Genomic DNA, 18,450 nt, shown 5'->3' with positions numbered 1-18,450 from the left:
TGTAGTCCAACTACGTGAGAAATGAAACCTGTTTGTCTTATGGGATATATTGTCAGAATACTGTTCACAAATGCAGCCTAAAAGAAAGATGCTTTGAAAGCGATATGTGAGCTAGTTGTTAGCTAAGAAGTTATAACTCCACTTCTCATTCTGGGTCAGATGTAGCATCCTTTAAAACTGATTTTTTAAAGAGGTGAAGTGTTACTTAGCACCAATAAGCTGAGGCAGGGGGTGCACACACTCTATAAACTCAGTGGACCATACCATGGACGCAGTAGGTTGTAATCCATGTCATATTAGGAAACAGGGGAGTGAACCTATTTAGTTTAAATCATTTATATCCACTCTGAAGAGAGGCTGCAGTGCAACAGAGGTCAGGTTCGTCTAATTAGACTGTGAAAACGTAGCTATATCTTTCATTCTCAGCAGCAATGTGATGCAGACCAAGCTGTCCAAGTTTAACTGGCTTTCTAATGTGTCTGTGTGAATGCAACACAAATAAAGAAACTGTCAGATGAGAAGATAGAACAATGTTTGGTTGGAAAAAAATATTTTAATTTACAGTGTAGCTACCAGGGTTAGACAGCAGAGAAAACACTCGAGAAACAATCTGACAATATATTAGCACATTGGAGGGAATTAGTATGATGGTTCATATTCATTCATGTATTTTTAGAGCTCAAATTAAAATGGGATGATAAGTTGCTCTTCAATGACATGACGTTTTTACCTTTTGGTTTTGGTTTGAAGACAAAAATATTGAAACTTGGCGGCAGTCTGGAAGTCAGTTTTACTTACTTACTCTGAAGATATTCCTGAAAGAAACTACTTGATAAGCTTGTTTGTTATTGGATTAGAAAGAGAAAGAGAACAGGGTATCCAATTTAAGTTCATAAGCCATACACAAGCAACCAAATCATCTCTGGCCGATTGTTCAGTATGGTCCTCGAGAAGTTTTGTCTTTGCACAGCATTAAGATAATGGTGTCACTGACAAAGGTTACGTTACTGTGACGGGTGAGATCACTGTAGAAAAACAGCTTCATTGGCCTGCTCTACTTATTTCACTGCCAAACTTGCCAAGCACAAGTGTGATATGCACACATATTTGTAGCTAAAAGCAAAGAAACTGCATCCAAATTCCAACAGAGGTGAAAAATCTGCTGCAATGATATATGGAAGGTGACACTATCTAACAATGACTACAAGCAATTACTAAAAATTAAGAAAGATATCCTGATTTTAAAAAGCTTATTTATAGTTTATTTGGATTAGTTACTTGTTAAGAGCAATTCAACTCAAAGAAGTAGAATCCAACTATAGAAATACTCCTGTGAGGATGTTTGATGGTAGTGGCTCAGCTTCTCAAGCACATAGAGAAGACACACACACACACACACACACAGATCTCTTAGATGAGAGCCGTAGCCAGTGATGGATTTGGTTAGAACAGATCGTTTGATCTAACACTTGTGTTATCTTCAAATTTACTAACATCATTTATCCTTGAGGTTTGAACTTCATGTGTAAAAAGTGTTAAATGAGTGTAAAAAGAATTTCCCCTTGTGGGATAAATAAAGGAAGTTTAAGTTTAAGTTTAACTTAACTCCTTTAGGATAGGAAACAACAGACTTGTCCTTTATGAAAGGAAAGGAGAAATAGTAGCCCCACAACTCTTTGCGGCAGCAACATTTAAATAGACTCAACCTCATGTTTGCACCTGGACACACCCAAGTAAATATAAAAAACAGAACAGCTGTTTAACTGCCGTGACACAATCCAGAACTGATGTGAATCCTCACATGATCTTCTGAGCTCCTGATCTCTTCTCTGTCACTTCTGTCCAGTGAACAACAAGCTGATCCAACTTATATCATCGTAACAACTAAATAATAATATCAATATAAAAATCATCATCAGAAAACTAAATACAAATATAACTACAAATAAGAATATAAACATAAATATCATCATCAGAACTAAATACAAATACAAATATAACTACAAATAAGATTAAAAACATAAATATCATCATCAGAACTAAATACAAATATAAATATAACTACAAATAATAATATAAACATAGATATCATCATCAGAACTAAATACAAATACAACTACAAATAAGATTAAAAACATAAATATCATCATCAGAAAACTAAATACAAATATAACTACAAATAAGAATATAAACATAAATATCATCATCAGAACTAAATACAAATACAAATATAACTACAAATAAGATTAAAAACATAAATATCATCATCAGAACTAAATACAAATATAAATATAACTACAAATAGGAATATAAACATAAATATCATCATCAGAACTAAATACAAATATAAATATAACTACAAATAATAATATAAACATAGATATCATCATCAGAACTAAATACACATATAAATATAACTACAAATAAGAATATAAACATAAATATCATCATCAGAACTAAATACAAATATAAATATAACTACAAATAAGATTAAAACATAAATATCATCATCAGAACTAAATACAAATATAAATATAACTACAAATAAGATTAAAACATAAATATCATCATCAGAACTAAATACAAATATAAATATAACTACAAATAAGATTAAAACATAAATAGCATCATCAGAACTAAATACAAATATAAATATAACTACAAATAAGATTAAAACATAAATATCATCATCAGAACTAAATACAAATATAAATATAACTACAAATAAGATTAAAATATAAATATCATCATCAGAACTAAATACAAATGACAGTGGAATGGACACAATCATTTTTTCCTCACTTATATAATGATTTTCTTCTCGTATATTCCTCACATTCTTATATTATTTCTTCATTTCAGGCTTGTTTTATATTTTATTTTCAGATAAATGTGTTTTGTTGTTTATTTCCTGTGAGAAACTGAAAACATCTTTTCTCAGGACATTCTGTTTTAAACAGGAGACATTAGTATCAAGTTGTTTTAACAGTGAGTGTCAGTAGAGTCGGGGTTTCTCCGCCCTGCACTTCCTCTGTAGTGGGGTCGGTACCATAGACTGTATATAAAGATACAGGAGATTATCCGGACTCTCTCTCTGCACACGGTGAAGTCTGAACACGGTCAAGCTGCAGGGTCAGCCTTAATGGGAAGAGTCAGGCAGCGTTCGTTATCCACACCGGGACACGGAGGTTCCACTAACGGAGTTGGCCATGAAACCGTCTCCGCCTGCTCGAGAGTGGATCGGCCTGCTTCGGTGTGATTTACAAGTCAACCCAGAAGTTGAGAGACGCATTGCGCCGAGCCACCCCATTGGCCAGTCGATCACATTGTGAACGTTTCAATGAGCCGCCATGTTAGGAAGCCAAACCCCCTTTCATTCTGCGAAGAAAAGAAGGCATTCACTTCCAGGGTAGTTTTCGGAAGTGCCTGTTGTTTACCGCCGAAATACAAATTGTTCTACCGGCACAAGTTGTGTCCTGGTCTGGCTCGGTTCGCCTTGTGTCTTTTATTCGGGTTTCACAGCTCCTCTTGTACAAATGGCGACCGCGGCCGCAACTCCGACCGGCCAGAGAAGCACGTGCGGTAGCGGCACACCGCTGAGCCCGACCAGGATCACCAGGCTGCAGGAGAAACACCAACTCAGGGACCTCAACGACCGCCTGGCCCACTACATCGACACAGTCCGTAGCTTGGAGTCTGAAAACAGCGTACTCCATCTGCAAATTAGCGAAAAGGAAGAAGTCCGGAGCAGGGAGGTCACTGGACTGAAAGCCCTGTATGAGACCGAGCTAGCCGACGCCAGGAGGTGTTTGGATGACTCCTCCAAGGAGCGGGCCTGGCTGCAGATTGAGCTGGGGAAGATCAAGTCCGAGCACGAGCAGCTTCTGCACAAGTAAGCCTTTTAGTACTCGATTTATACTTTACGGTCTAATACGGACAGGCATGCCCGGGGATTAGTGTGAAGCTGCAAGCTGACTTTTGATTTTCGAGCCACAACTGATCGATCACACACGGGACTCCACCCAGAGAAGAGCGCGCCGGTCACCCAAAGAAGAGTTAATGATTGATGAGTTAGATTTGATGTAATTACAACATTTATCTTTTTTTAATTTGCAAACAACACTAGACGTTACTCATTCCCCATTGTCTGCTTTGCTGAAACTCACAACTGATCTTTTAAAGTGAACTTTTACCATAAGTAATGCTAAATAAAGAAAAGATCCAATCGGTTGACGAACAGGTTTTGTTTGGAGAAACTGACCCGTGGTTTAATCAGAACGAGTCCGCGCCCCTGAAGGTAACATGGGTCATTCAGGGTCAAACATCAGGCTCTGTCTAGAATAAGATCAAGTGATTCTATTGTTCAGATAGTTTTACAAACAGTATTTTGGTTTTGCCAGTCATTTGTATAGACAATACTCATGTATTAATAAACATGAGTAGAAACACATTATTTGAATTTCTGTATATCCTGGAGATCTTGGCAGCAGCAACTGTCTCACAGCTGTCAAAGTGCATGAATGGACAGAGTTTCCAGTGGGAAACAGTGGTGATTCCACTGTGTTCCCTGGAGTAAAATATCTGCTAGTTGACCAACTGCACAATTAATCTGAGTAATCACCAAGCAATTATTTATTTCCGGTCGGTGTATTTTTGAATGGAGGCCAGAATTTGGACTTTGCATCTGTGTGGCAAAAACTGTCACTTGTGACATAACTGTAAGCAGTGTTGTACTGCTTGGTTGCATGTTGCTTGAATGAGATGAACTTAAGTGTTTTCTCACTGCCCCGCAGGGCTGTACAAGTTCTCCTGTTGGGTTTACTTAGCTTTCAGAGGCTCTAACAGAGCAGCTGCTTGGTTAAACACAGGCTGGAGGCCGAACTGCTGTAGTTCCAGTATTGTAATCAAACGTGCTTCGAACATAAACCATACACAAGTGATGAACTGTATAAAAGTGACACACACTCCTGCTCAGGTTAAGATGCATGTGCTGGTGGCACGTGGCTGGCAGTGTATGTTGTGAGTTCCTGGGCTGATGAAGTCGGTGTGAGTATTTGTGCAGCCTCAGGACATTTGTCCCAGTTGAGCAGGTGTTTCCAGCAGCTGCAACAACACCAGTTAGAGTGGACAATACAACCATTATGTAGATGAAGTCGTACATTATTTTTAAAACAGGGCGGGGGCTGTTTCATTTTTATTCAATAACTCTTAAGGTTATTTGCTGTTGGAGGCTACAGCCCACTTTCCCCATTCAAGTGAATGAATGTAACTGGACTGTGTCTAACAGGTTTTGTCTGATCTTATGTATGCATTCTGATCAATCCTGGAAGCTTTGCAGCGTTCTCTGCTATGTTTAAAACATTGGATTTTGTCTGGTCAGCCTTATGAAATCCACACACGGGGGGGACAGCTGTGCAATTTTAAATCAAGTCATTATTTTGTATTGTTTACTTCATATGTCGCTTAAATCCCTAATTTACTCTTTTTGTGATAAACACAGGTCTGTGTTGTTTTTTAAGCAATTTAATATCAATTAATGTAATTGTTGAATCAAATGTGCATCTCTACAGATAGTTAAAAGTTTAACCATAATGCCTGTGTACATCCTCAAATATCTCTGGGAAATTTTTAATTTGGATTTAATAAGAAGTACAATAACAGGAGCTCTTTTTGAATATACAGCTCTGATATACTTTTCGACTAATGTGTATGATAACTTTAGAAAGTATGTTCGGTAGCTGCTGTGTTCTCATATGGTTTACTGACAACGTTCCAGTGAAGTGAGAGCCTGGCCTCTCCCAGCTAATGTTTTTCAGTAACACGTGAGAAAGTTGACATACCACTCTACATTCCACTCATAGTTTGTCCACTTTAGTGGCAGTCCCACACCCATTTAACCCAGGGGCACACCATGAGAAAAATAACTGCTCTTTACTCACAAACCCACTGAAATTCTTCAGTGTTTATTTAGTTAACCCAGGCTTACGACTAGGAAATGGAAGTCCTCCGTGTTTTTACAATAAACATTTTCAAAACAGAATTCATTTAGAACTGGATTACAACTAAAATATTTTTAAAACATAATGAAATACTGCATCTAGACTCTAGACTGCGGACAGCAGCAGAGTCACTATTAACTCAACACGTCACTGAAAAAAATCTAAAATATGTTTGTGTGTGTGTGTAACATGTGGAACTTAGTCCTGCCCTTAGTCAAATGCAGCGTACAAAGAAGCTAGTGTGTACATAAAAAAGCAAAATATGGCAGAAAACCCTCAGCATACGTTTATTTGCTTTTTATTCAGCTAAGGTGCTGTGGAAAAAACATTCAAGGCATTGGTAGAAAACCCTGTAATAGGCAGTCCTGTCTCACAATGTTTTTAGAGGTGGTCATATTTAGAATTATGATTGATTTTTCTGCATTGAGACATACTCTTTCAATAGAGAATCACAATTAATCCTAGAATCATGGAATTTCTACAGCTCTGATATTTGTTCAGCATGTTTCAACACTGGTGGCTGGGTATCAACTTGTGCGTTTACACTGTCCCTGCTGTTAGAGTAGCATTCTCTCAATTAACTATGTTGAATATCTGCTGTCCCTAATACTACCACTGCAAGTTTATTTATGAACATCCCCTAGTGCATTGTGTTTGTCAACACTCGTAACTGAGAGGAAAATCTGGCAACTTTTTATGACCATCTAATGCAGAAAACAAGCCCAAGCCTTTCAAACCCAAGATCACTTTTTTATTCTTAACACAAGCCGAGATCTCCCACCCTGATATCTTCCAAAAAACCCACTTAGGAGGTTCAAATTTATTATTTTTGCAATTTCTGTTCAAGGCTCATTGTACGAGCATAAATATGAGTTAGTTATGCAACTTTATCTATTTTCACATTAATATAAATTCAAATTTACAGCATCGGTTTAATGCACAATATTTATTTAGCTTCTCGTTTCAACTTTATGTTCTGAGGAGCTGCTACTGCAGCACAATATTTTTACATAGTTTTGCCTTAATATGGTCATAAATACGGCTGTTTCGTTGTGTAAAAGTATTCCTGTATACTCAAATAAATACCAATACTATACAGGATGAAGCTGTGCATCTTCAGCTGCTTCAATCATTTCACAATAAACCCCTGTTTCTACATAAAAGAATGGATTTGGTCAACAGAAACGCTGGAGTGCTTCTATTTTAAAACGCATACAGAAAACCCTTGTTTGTGACATAAATTCATCAGATAAACATTAAAACTCAGTTTAAAGACCATTTTCTCTGTTTATTCTGCTGTGAAACACAAAGTGTATCTGTCTGTCACAAACGTACGTATTTCCAACTCTTCCTGAACCCGTTTCAAAGTAAAACCACTCCAGAGTTTCACTTTCTGAATCCATTCATTTGTTCTATCAGGGCTTTGATTTTTTGAGTTTGGTGATTGACAGTGAAGACAGTGAGATTGACCTGGCGACCACTGATCTAAAGGGTTAATATACCTTTGCTTGCCATTGTTCATGTGTGGCTTAGGTCCTTGATGGCAGTCTTTGAGTTTTAAGTGCCTAAAGCAGACACAACAATCACAATCTGTCATCTACATGAACTCACCATGTCTTTGCCTCCTACCAGCTACAACAAGAAGGACTCAGAGGCAGCAGAATCCCAGGCCAGGTTGAAGGACTTGGAGGCTCAGCTCAACTCCAAAGATGCTATGCTGGCTACAGCGCTGTCTGAGAAGATGGGCCTGGAAGCCACCCTGATTGACCTGCGAGAAGAGCTGCAGGAGGTACTGCACTACTAACATAGATATTTTTACCTGTTCATTTGGACATTAAAGGAGTGATTCAGAGAGATTAATCGTGGCTATTTAAAGCTCAAGTGTTGTTGTTAGTATTGTTACTCTGATTCCAGTAGCTCAGTCCATAGCGACTTGGCTTGGGAACTGGAGGGTGGCCGGTTCCAGTCCAGCTTTGACAGAAGTTGGAGAGGTGCCAGTTCACCTCCTGGGCACTGCAAAGGTGCCCTTGAGCAAGGCACCAAACCCCCCAATTGCTCCCCTGGCGCCTTCATGGCTGCCCACTGTTCCGTGTGTGGTCACTGTGTGGATTGTGTTCCGTGTGTGCTCCGTTCACACGGATGGGTTAAATACAGAGGTCAAATTTTCCCAGGTTTGCATGTTGCATGCTGTGTGCGGGACCATAAAGAGGATCTTAATTGGAATCTTAGTGCTTCCCTGTCTGTTCAGTTTTTCTTGAATGCTGTTCTGACCATATTAAACTTGAGAACCATTTTAAATTCATCTAGACTTATTTTTAAAGCACAGTCTTGTTTGTGTGTGTGTGTCATCAGCTGGATACAGGTCTCACTCAGGCCAAAAAGCACCTTTCAGATGAAATGCTTCTGCGCGTTGACTTGGAAAACCGCTGCCAGAGTCTGACTGAGGACTCGGTCTTCCGTAAGAGTATGCATGAAGAGGTAAGAATGGGGGATTAGTTGTCCAAATAGAACAGACAACTTCTCCCACAACAGCAACAGCATTAGAATTTTCTATAGGACTGCAACAGTTATTAAATGGATTTTTTTGATTGTTTAATTTCTTCTGTTTGTGCACCCTAACCAGAGTTGACTTGAATCAATTATGACAGGGTGAAACAGTGCTGACTCCTTACTGTGTTACAGGAAGTGAAAGAGGCCCGGCAGCGATACGAGACCCGACTGGTGGAGGTGGACTCTGGACGGAAAGTGGAGTATGAATATAAACTGACTCAGGCCCTGATTGACATGAGGGCTCAGAATGAGGAGCAGATCAAGATATACAAGGACAGCATGGAGAGCACCTACCTGGCTAAAGTAGGAAATCACACTCTCACTTTTTAACTTAACTTTTAAAGTTTCAGTAAAGTAGAATCTCCATTCATACGCTAAGCCATTACATGTGATATGTGATCGTTCATCCCAGAGAAAGAGGGGTTGAGATCAGCGCTCAGTGAAGGCTTGTCAAGCTCTTTGACAACAAAGTCAAGCTCAGGGTCATTGCTAGCTACGCACTAGGATTGAGCGACATATTAAAATTTTCTAGTCTTCCACCGTCTGCAGAATAACCATCGATTCACAATATATTGGCGTGCTCTTTTGGTGTATGGACAGTGACAAGCTTACCTGGATCTCCCTCATATTCTGCCCTCTACATGTCTTAACCAGGTGGAGGCAAAAAGAGACTCTCTTTCAGGGTCACATGGACCTGGTATTGCATTACCTCCAGGAACAGTGCACCAACACAGTAGATGGCGCTAATGCACCTTGAAGTTAGTTGCCATAGATTTTATAGATCACAACTTTTGCATGAGAAGTGACATACGCATCTTTCAGACCCCGTTTTGTGCGTATGCAACATTTGTAAATGAGACTCTTACGAACAGGATGGATTTGGTCAGAAAGAGAACTACGCCCCATTGTGTGAGTCATCTGGGAGACCAAGCTGAAAAACAATATCCCAGACGCTGTGATCGAAGTAGCTGGTGGTGGAGGGGGTGGTGTTATGTGCTTTCCCCCTCTGTTTTCACTTGAGTCTTCTGCTCAGCTCAGTAACGCTCCTGAGTGAATAATCTTTAACTCTCTTAATGGACTGTGAGGTTACATCACAGGCCATGACCTCTGAGTGTGACAAGGTTGGATTTTGTTAGACAAAGAATTATTAATCAATTATGATGTAAACTGATGTGATGATGAGTGCATTATGGTAAAATGTGAAATAACTGCATATGTTCATTTTAGCAGTGGTTTTTAAAAGGATTGTTTTATTTTGCTATTTGCATGTTTGTCTAGTCCTTCAGGACATGAATAAGAAAAAAACATTAAGACTGAATGAATATGAAAATACAATCATATGCTTTCCTAATACATAGTGTGCATGTAAGCTATAGTCTGTCACTCTTAGACATAATAACAAAGCCACCTTCGACAGAACTTCAGCAACTTCCTGTATGTCAGGAAGTGACTGACTGCACAGTTCCCTATAAGTGTGATGAGAAGGAAACAACGTTTATGTTGCTGACTCGAAACATCTGTCTGTTTGCAGCTAGAGGATCTGCATCAGTTGTCTGAGATGAACGGAGCTTCAGCCAATGTGGCCCGAGATGAGCTCAGAGAGTCCTCTCTGAGGATTGAGAGCCTCTGCGCCCAGCTGGCAGGACTGCAGAAGGAGGTTGACATTTTTCTTACTAATTAAGCAGCAATAGTGAGGCAAATTATAATGCAGGGAGTCTAGCTCAAGTTTTATGACAATGTGCTTTCACTTATGTGCATCAGTTTTTTTTTTATAAAACAGTCTTATGCTCACCTTTTATACAATATTGGTTCAATCATTCATATAAAGGATTTCACAGATTAATTATCTGGATCTAGGTATATGTTCAAATTATTTGTTTCAGAGAATGTCAATTTACATCAATTAAACAAGTTAATTGATTGTTAACAAAGTTGGATTTAATTTTCATCTCAGCTATGATGGAATTGAAGCATGTTAAAAACATGATTAAGTGTTGTGACACATGCATCATGCTGCCTTCCTTTCTGACCGTGCTTGTATTCAGACCCGTGGTTGGCGTGATCGTATTATGGAACTGGAGGCCGCATTGACTCAAGAGAAAGACACAAGCCGCAAGTTGCTGGCAGACAAAGACCGCGATTTGATGGCGATTCAGGCCAAGATGCAGCAACAGCTGAATGAGTATGAACAGCTGCTTGATGTTAAACTTGCTCTTGACATGGAGATCAACGCCTACCGCAAACTTCTGGAGGGAGAAGAAGAAAGGTGAGGACCCGCAAAGATTGCAAATTGTGATCACATCAGTTAAATTTTCTCTCTGTTTCTGACACCAAATTAGTTTTGTCTACACCCAGACAGGAGGTAATTACTGGTATAGATAACAAGATATGACAAGACCACTACACTAAAAAAAATTTAATTATTAAATGGTCATGGGGTGAATAAAAGAAAATGTAAATGATGTATTTGATCAAATATTACTCATTCACTTCAGACTGTCTTTGAATAATGGTAAGAAAAATAATATGTGATACTCCAGTGTCTCTCCTACCTAATTTCAGCTCATGCATATTATCAAATATGTCTTGGAAATAGCTATAACATGGGCATTGGCTTTAAATAGCTTTATCATTGGTCCGGCTGCGTTGATCCATTACAAAACAGTCAAAGCAGGCTTAGTTGTAGACAGCTTTGACTGGACAGCAGTAAGATGTGTTGATTGATTTTTCACTATATATATATATATATATATCTGTTATTCAATGCTATGTGCATTACACACTGGAACTGAATTATGGCTTAAAATGCTGCTTCGGATATCTACAGTTTAAATCTAACTAGTCATAATTCAAGTTCAAGATGTTTAATGTATAATTTGCCTCAATTCAAAACACCTTAAAGTAAGTTTGAAGTAGTCACAATTAGAGGTGCACCGATATGAGAAGTTTGGCATAAACCAATATTCACATTGCTGTAATGGCTGTTTACCGATGTCTATATGATCTGTTAAAACAGGTTTCTATTTAAATTTTTATATCGTTTGAAAAGACCATAAATCATCTCAAGAAGTTAAAGGGCCACCATAAAAAACATAAGTATCTAATGGTAGATACCTTTCCAAATTGTAGCAAGTGTATGACTTAATGATAAAGTTCACTTGCATCTAAGAAAAACTTTGGACCATATAACTAAATATCCTGACAAGCTTTTATGACTAATTAAACTTGCCAATATTCATGTCATACTTATCAAGTTTTAAAACCGGTTTTGATTTTATCTCAAGGCTAAAAACCAAATGTTGAAAAATATCCCCACATAACAAGTTTATGAAAAATGTATAATGGTTCATTTAAATTTTTGTTTTTACAAAAATAAACATTTCTGCTTTTTCGCATCATAATGTAAACTTATCAAACCAATGATGAAATCTGTTTCCAACTATATCCATATTCAATTTAAATTGATTTTATCGGTCAATTGTTGCGGCGCCACTCTCCTCCGGCTTGATGTGTCATTCTGTGAGCAGGAAGATGATCCAGACTCACTATGTCACTTCTCATGCATGTTTTCACAATCAGGAGTTACCCTGCAGAAAACTGTGTGACCCCTCTGTCCCCTAGTGTCCTATGTCCTTCACGCTCAAAATAATGGCACAAATGCCAAAAATACTAAAATACAGGAGGCCTTATGATATCTAACTGTGGTGTGTGTCCAGACTGAAGCTGTCTCCCAGTCCTTCATCCCGTGTCACGGTGTCAAGAGCCTTGTCCAGCAGCCGCAGCGTGCAGACCGCTCGAGGAAAGAGAAAGCGCATCGATGTGGAGGAACAAGAAGCCAGCAGCTCTGTGTCCATTGCTCACTCTGCCTCAGCCACAGGACCCATCTGCATTGATGAGATTGATACTGATGGCAAGTTCATTTGCCTCAACAATAGTGGAGATGAAGTAAGTCCCTGTTTTTTTTTTTCTTCTTTCCCTGAGCTGTAACCGTAGGATACATCACCTCATTTATTATTGTGTTTGTCTCAGGACCAGGCCATGGTGGGATATGAGTTGACCAAGACTACTGGAAATGCTACAGCCACTTACAAGTTTACTCCCAAATATATTCTGAAGGCTGGCCAGAAAGTCATGGTAAGTGTTTGTCTTAGACTCTAACCCTTTTCAGCTGAACCTGGAATCGCTTAAATCTTATATCACGTATAGCATTTTTGAATAAGTTCTCTTTGCCTGTGCCATTGTTTTGTCTTATGAACACCATTAAACCAACAGCATGTGCTCATACCTAACCTTATGAGGGTTAACCCTACCTTATTGCAGGACTTCTAAGTCTCTTACAAACTAAGCCAGATTTATGCCACGCTAAGAAAAGCCACTTCAGTGTTGTAGTTTAACTTGTAAACATTAATGCCTCCTCCTGGCTTAAACTAAACCTTGTCTGTGATTAGGGTTGCAAAAACATGACATTTCAACAGATTCATTTGAGTAGAACTTTAGTTTTATTTCTTGTATGAACAATTCTTTAATGAACAACAAAAACATGAATGTTGAGTAGCCTCTTAAATGGTTAATGAAATGAATTATAGCTTACATTTAGCACCTATTTTTATTTAATATTTCCAAGTTAAACATCAGTATTATTATAGATCAAATATATTTACTCCATATTATTATCAAAACTTACTTGACTTCAGATAGTCCTCGGGCTCAAATGTGTGGCTCCAATAGTCTTGAAATCAGATGTGCATGTGATGGAGGAATGCACAGAGCATGTAGGGGGTGTGGCCTCAATAGCCCTGCAGTAAGCAGTGTGCTGTGTGCATATGATTGAGGAGTGTACGTGAAGTAAATATGGTTGTTTTAGCTAAGATTATGCTACAATATATTTTCCCAACTATATTTAAGTTCCCTGTTGAGGGCCAACCTCCAATTTTGTAAATTTCAGATTTATTCCTGTTAATTCCCGTTAATTCCCATATATTCCCATTAATTCCCATAGAAAGTTTCCAACTTTGAAAATTCCCGGACTTTTGCAAACCCTATCTGTGATACTGGCCATTGGATGTATGTTAGAAACTATGTACATCTGTCTCTGTCCAATCAACAGCATTCTGAATTCTTGATGCAATTATGGGGTGCATTCATCAAACCAGAAACATCTATTCTTGCTTTAAACCACAAATACAGGAAAGAAGTGACTGATGTCAGTAGCGTATGTGCTTAGTCACTTAATGTTATATTGTGTTGAATATAAGGCTGTTTTTTGGGGCTTTCTGGAGACTGTGCTTGTTTTTGTGCAGGTGTGGGCGTCTGATGCTGGTGTGAGCTCAAAACCTCCCACAGACCTGCTTTGGAAGAACCAGTCCTCCTGGGTTTCAGGCGAGGACATCCATGTGTCACTGATCAACCCTCAGGGAGAGGTACACGCACACACACATTCATTCACCGTCTACATCCCCATTCTCTAGGGATGGTAAGATTCACAGTTTACTGCAATTAAAAGTTAAGTGCAAAAAAAGAAGCTGCCCTCTAGATGTATGAAAACTATTTGCCCCTTAAGATTTCCACTTTTTCACTTAATTGCCGCATTTCATTGTCTCAGATCGTCCCAACTAATTTTAATAAAAGTGAAAGACTTTTTAAGTCTTTCACTTTTGTATTTTTGCACTTTTGAATTATCTTTTGTGTTGAATTTTAGTCAGTCTGAGGATCTGAAACATCCATTTGTGACAAATATAGAAGACATTTTTTTCAGAGCACTGTAAGTGGACTTGAAATCAGTATGCATAGTTTCTAAGATGTGTGCTTTGGTAAAATTTAAATAACTTTTAGCAGATACTCTAGGCCTTTTATTGTTTAGAAATGATCAATGTTTTTATGTCCAAGATTAATCTGTTTTTCCGCCAGTGAGTTAGAGTTAATTATACAATTAAATTAAATATTTGGAAAACTTGTATCCAAAGAATGATGGCATGAAGAATCCAGGTCCAGGCACTCAAAATGGTTTGAAAGATGTAAAAGGTCTTTATTTAAATGGAATTGACACTTTAAAATACACCAATGTGTATGGGCTCATGTCTGCATCAGGGTGTACTGACACACAGAGACAGAGTCATTATTCGCAGTCGCTACAGGTGTGCAGGGTGAAAACATGCAGTATTTGATCTGGCCTCTAGGGGCATGACACAATGAACAAAATGAAAAAGATACAAATATAGAGTCCCCTGCTGGCCATCATGAACACCAGAGTTGTTAAGGATGGTGCAGAAAGAGGAGAGATGAGAGCAGAAGCCTCAATAGATAATAAACATTAACATGTTTCTCCTTTGACAAACATATCAAACAATACTATAAATGTTCTCAAGTGATACAAAATGTTTTTGACATATTCCCTTCAGTAAGCACTAGTGGTTTGAGGTACACCAGTAGTGCTCTTGCCACCTCATTCTTTTAAATTCAATATTTGTTGACTGGACGGATTTCCAAGAAGTATAGGATTATTAGATTAGTAAGGCTGCCCAGTGAAGCACCCAGTGGAAATAAAACTTCATGGATATTTTTGACATGCATTTGCGCAGGAGGTGGCAAAGAGAACCACAACGTACAAGACAGCCATAGAAGAACAGGAGGAAGAGGAGGAGGAGGAAGATAACGGAGTGGAGGCCATAGAGGAAGACCTCTTCAACCAGCAGGTGAGACTACGCATTATCAGATTTAGGATCCAAGTCCAGTTACTAATTTATATGTATAAGTTGAAAATCTTTACTGATGTACATTGTATAATTTGTTGAGAGCAAAATAACATGTCAATGGAGACCAAAATCATCAACCCATTGAGGACAGGATTCAAAACCACACGGCAAATCAAAGTAAAAAATTTAAATCACATGTGAATTTCATCACGGCAACTCCTGATGTGACTCAGTAAGATGTATGGCCTCTGCGTGCCTGTATGCACTCCATTATCTGGGCATGCTCCTGATGAATCGAGGGTGGTGTCCTGGGGATCTCCTCCCAGACCAGGGCATCAGTGAGCTCCTAGACAGTCTATGGTGGTTTTTGGTGGTGGTAGTAGATGCATCCATATATAACATCGTGCTCACTTATTCGTTAACCAACAAGTCAGTTAAATTTGTGTGTGTTGGTGCCTTCTAACTGAAAATAAGTAAACTTCCCAACATATCAGTCTCTTTTAACCTCTTAGATTTTAAAATAATTTTCTATTTTATTCCTGGTAAATTATGTTACAACATTTTGTAGAGTAGTTTTTATACAGTGCCATGAATGTTTGTGGTCATTTTGCAGGGAGACCCCCGCACTGCCAAGAGAGGCTGCTCTATCATGTGATCCCACTGCACCAACCAACAGGCCACCATCACCCCTCTTTCCTCTGAGCCCAGCCAGTGTGCTGCCAACTGTAATACTAGAACTATTTTTCTATCTTTTGTAATAGTATTTCAATAAAGTGTTTTAATTTTTCTTTTATCATCTAATTTATCATAAAAATAGAAAACTGCTATGGTCACAGTATTTGTATCAAAACAGTAGAATTTGTAGTTCACAGCCTTTTTTCCTTTTTAAAACCAAGCAACAGGTAGCTAAACTCAAGGACAGACTGTAATTTTAAAACAGATTTTAATTTTGTAATTTTATTTTATATTATCTTAATTTTATTGTGGATGCTATACTCAAGGCCTTTAAATTACAAGAACAGCCACAAGATGTCAGTCATGAGTTAAGGTCATGCTGGCTTTTTCCGAAAGCAAAACATTGAGAGTATACTGCAGTAACAGGAGTTATTATTTCAAATAACTTGCTCCCATCAGTAATGACCTTGAAGTCAGGAGTTGCATATGTAAACTTGTATAATGGCATTCTTCTAGTATCTTTGGAAAACAACAGAAATGCCATGGTTAAATGATTGTATTGAAGTTTGATGAGCAGTTGCTGAGACACCTTAAAGCCCTTCGTGTGTAGAATCTGAAACTAAATCCTGATTGTAGAAGAAAGATTCTGACCTGAGTGCATTAGAAAGATGGACTGAAAGAGCTTCAGCTACTTTTCACCAGGATGCCTAACTCAAATAGACTCATGCCATCTGAATAATTGGACAGATGTATCATTGTGTTCTACCAGGGGGCTTTAATGTGGCAGCAAACGAGACTTTCTTTCCTTGCATTGCAACACTAATTAAGTGTTGATTGTATTCTGAACTTTTGATATTTGAAGTGTTTGAAGTACTTTTCTGTGTCAGTGTGTTACTATGCATGCTATTGGCTGTGATCTTTATAGTTGAAAGATTAAATGTTTTCTTGTACTTGTGTTTTATATTTTTATTCACTCAATTAAGAAGTCAGTAAAATAAATAATTCTGTATAACAAAACTATGAAATGTATATATCCTGTGTATCTCATTGACACACTGATCTGTTTAAAGTTTACTTTATTAGGCTTCTACACGTATGTGATCTTGACTAGGTTTTATGCAAACAGTAGCTGTAGTAGTACTTTTAATTGATAAACATCCTCTAACAATACAGCTTATGACAATGGATCCATAACATCGTTCAAATGTAACTGTTTATTCACTATTGGACAATTGAATGTGCTTTGAGATGGAAGCATCTACATATTTCAAAACATGGGACTTAGGTCTGTTAATGTGTCACTAGTTAATCATGAGAAGCTAATCTACACAAGGGAAGGAAGCTGCTCTCATGGGTTTTGTGAAAAAGAGCTAAAATAATAATAATAATCGGATTAGTTCTGTTCTGGACATGCACTCATCTGGATTTAACAGAAAAGCATTGGCAAAATAATAGGGAAATTAAAAAATGTTGCTGTTATGAATATGTCTTTATTACCCGATAAAAGTCCAGAAGCAGAGTAGTGCGACTCCCGAGGCAGGAGGTGAGCGAGAGGTGCTCCGCGCGTAAAAGCGCTAAAACAAGTAACAATCTAGTTTTGAGAATGTAAAAAGTAGAAAGTACACATATTTATGTTTAAATGTAGGGAGTAAAAGTAAGTCTTCAGGTAAATAAATACTCAAGTAAAGTACAAATACCCCCCCCGAGGGAACATAATATTCATAACACTGTTTTCATTTGTGTAAATTCACCATCAATTAAGAATGGTTGTCTTTTTTAGAATTAACCTGTATATCTACACTAAGAACAATAATGCAGTACAGACAAACCACCGCAGGTTCATCTATATCAATCTATCAGTCTGTCAGAGCTGAAATATGATGGTTACACAACTGTTCCTGGTCTCCCCCTATCTCGCTCTCTTCTCTCCCTTCATTTCCACCCACCTCTCATCTCTCCCCAGTTGTTCTCCCTTCACACCAACAGGTCAATGCAGACGGCCACCCACACTGATTCTGGTACTTCCAGTTAATGAGGGTTTTTTCTCTCTACGGTCTCCAAATTATAAGGTCTCCACCTTCTATGTATAGCGCCTGGAAATATATACATTATGAATTGGTTCTATGCAAATAAAATTGAATTGAACATGCAAACTCTACACACAAAGGCCCCCAGTCCATCCAAGAATCTTCTTGCGGTGATGCAACACTACCACTTCAGCACCGTGCCATTCTGTGAAAAGTATTGTGACCATTATACATAGGTGGGACAGTGGTTGAGAGAATGAAATTGCCTCGGCACTCACATCAGTGAGGATCTCACCAGGTCTCACACACATCATCAACAATCCCAACATTGACTGTTCTTCCTGAGAAGCTGTAGGATATTTGCTATACCATCAACAAGTCTCAGCAACTTTTACAAGTGCACAGTTGAGTGTCCTGACCGGCTCCATCTCAGTGTGGTCCAACTGGGGCAATTTGGGGCGCACAATATCATCAGGGATAGCACACATCCCCAACGCTCTTCAGACT

At 38.3% G+C, this 18,450-nt stretch overlaps 1 protein-coding gene across 1 annotated transcript; it reads left to right on the top strand.

Annotated features, from left to right (window-relative positions):
- The first annotated feature begins 3,328 nt into the window (after positions 1–3,328).
- On the top strand, positions 3,329–16,933 carry lmnb1 (lamin B1). Its single transcript, XM_020082292.2, has 11 exons — positions 3,329–3,892; positions 7,632–7,788; positions 8,352–8,477; positions 8,682–8,852; positions 10,081–10,206; positions 10,595–10,815; positions 12,266–12,494; positions 12,579–12,683; positions 13,850–13,969; positions 15,128–15,241; positions 15,855–16,933. The coding sequence occupies exons 1-11, from the start codon at positions 3,537–3,539 to the stop codon at positions 15,894–15,896; spliced, it is 1,767 nt and encodes a 588-aa protein (XP_019937851.2). The 5' UTR covers positions 3,329–3,536; the 3' UTR covers positions 15,897–16,933.
- The last annotated feature ends 1,517 nt before the right edge of the window (positions 16,934–18,450 follow it).

Source organism: Paralichthys olivaceus, chromosome 18, assembly GCF_024713975.1.
Source record: "Paralichthys olivaceus isolate ysfri-2021 chromosome 18, ASM2471397v2, whole genome shotgun sequence".
NCBI lineage: Eukaryota > Metazoa > Chordata > Actinopteri > Pleuronectiformes > Paralichthyidae > Paralichthys > Paralichthys olivaceus.
Note: the sequence above shows the minus strand (reverse complement) of the source record. Positions and strands in the feature narration are given on the sequence as shown.

Bases quoted from the DNA above. Each gene is read 5' to 3' on its own strand.
- lmnb1 (XM_020082292.2), top strand. From the start codon at position 3,537: ATGGCGACCGCGGCCGCAACTCCGACCGGCCAGAGAAGCACGTGCGGT. The intron at 10,207-10,594 runs GTTGACATTTTT...GCTTGTATTCAG, and splicing joins TGGCAGGACTGCAGAAGGAG to ACCCGTGGTTGGCGTGATCG. The intron at 10,816-12,265 runs GTGAGGACCCGC...GTGTGTGTCCAG, and splicing joins CTGGAGGGAGAAGAAGAAAG to ACTGAAGCTGTCTCCCAGTC.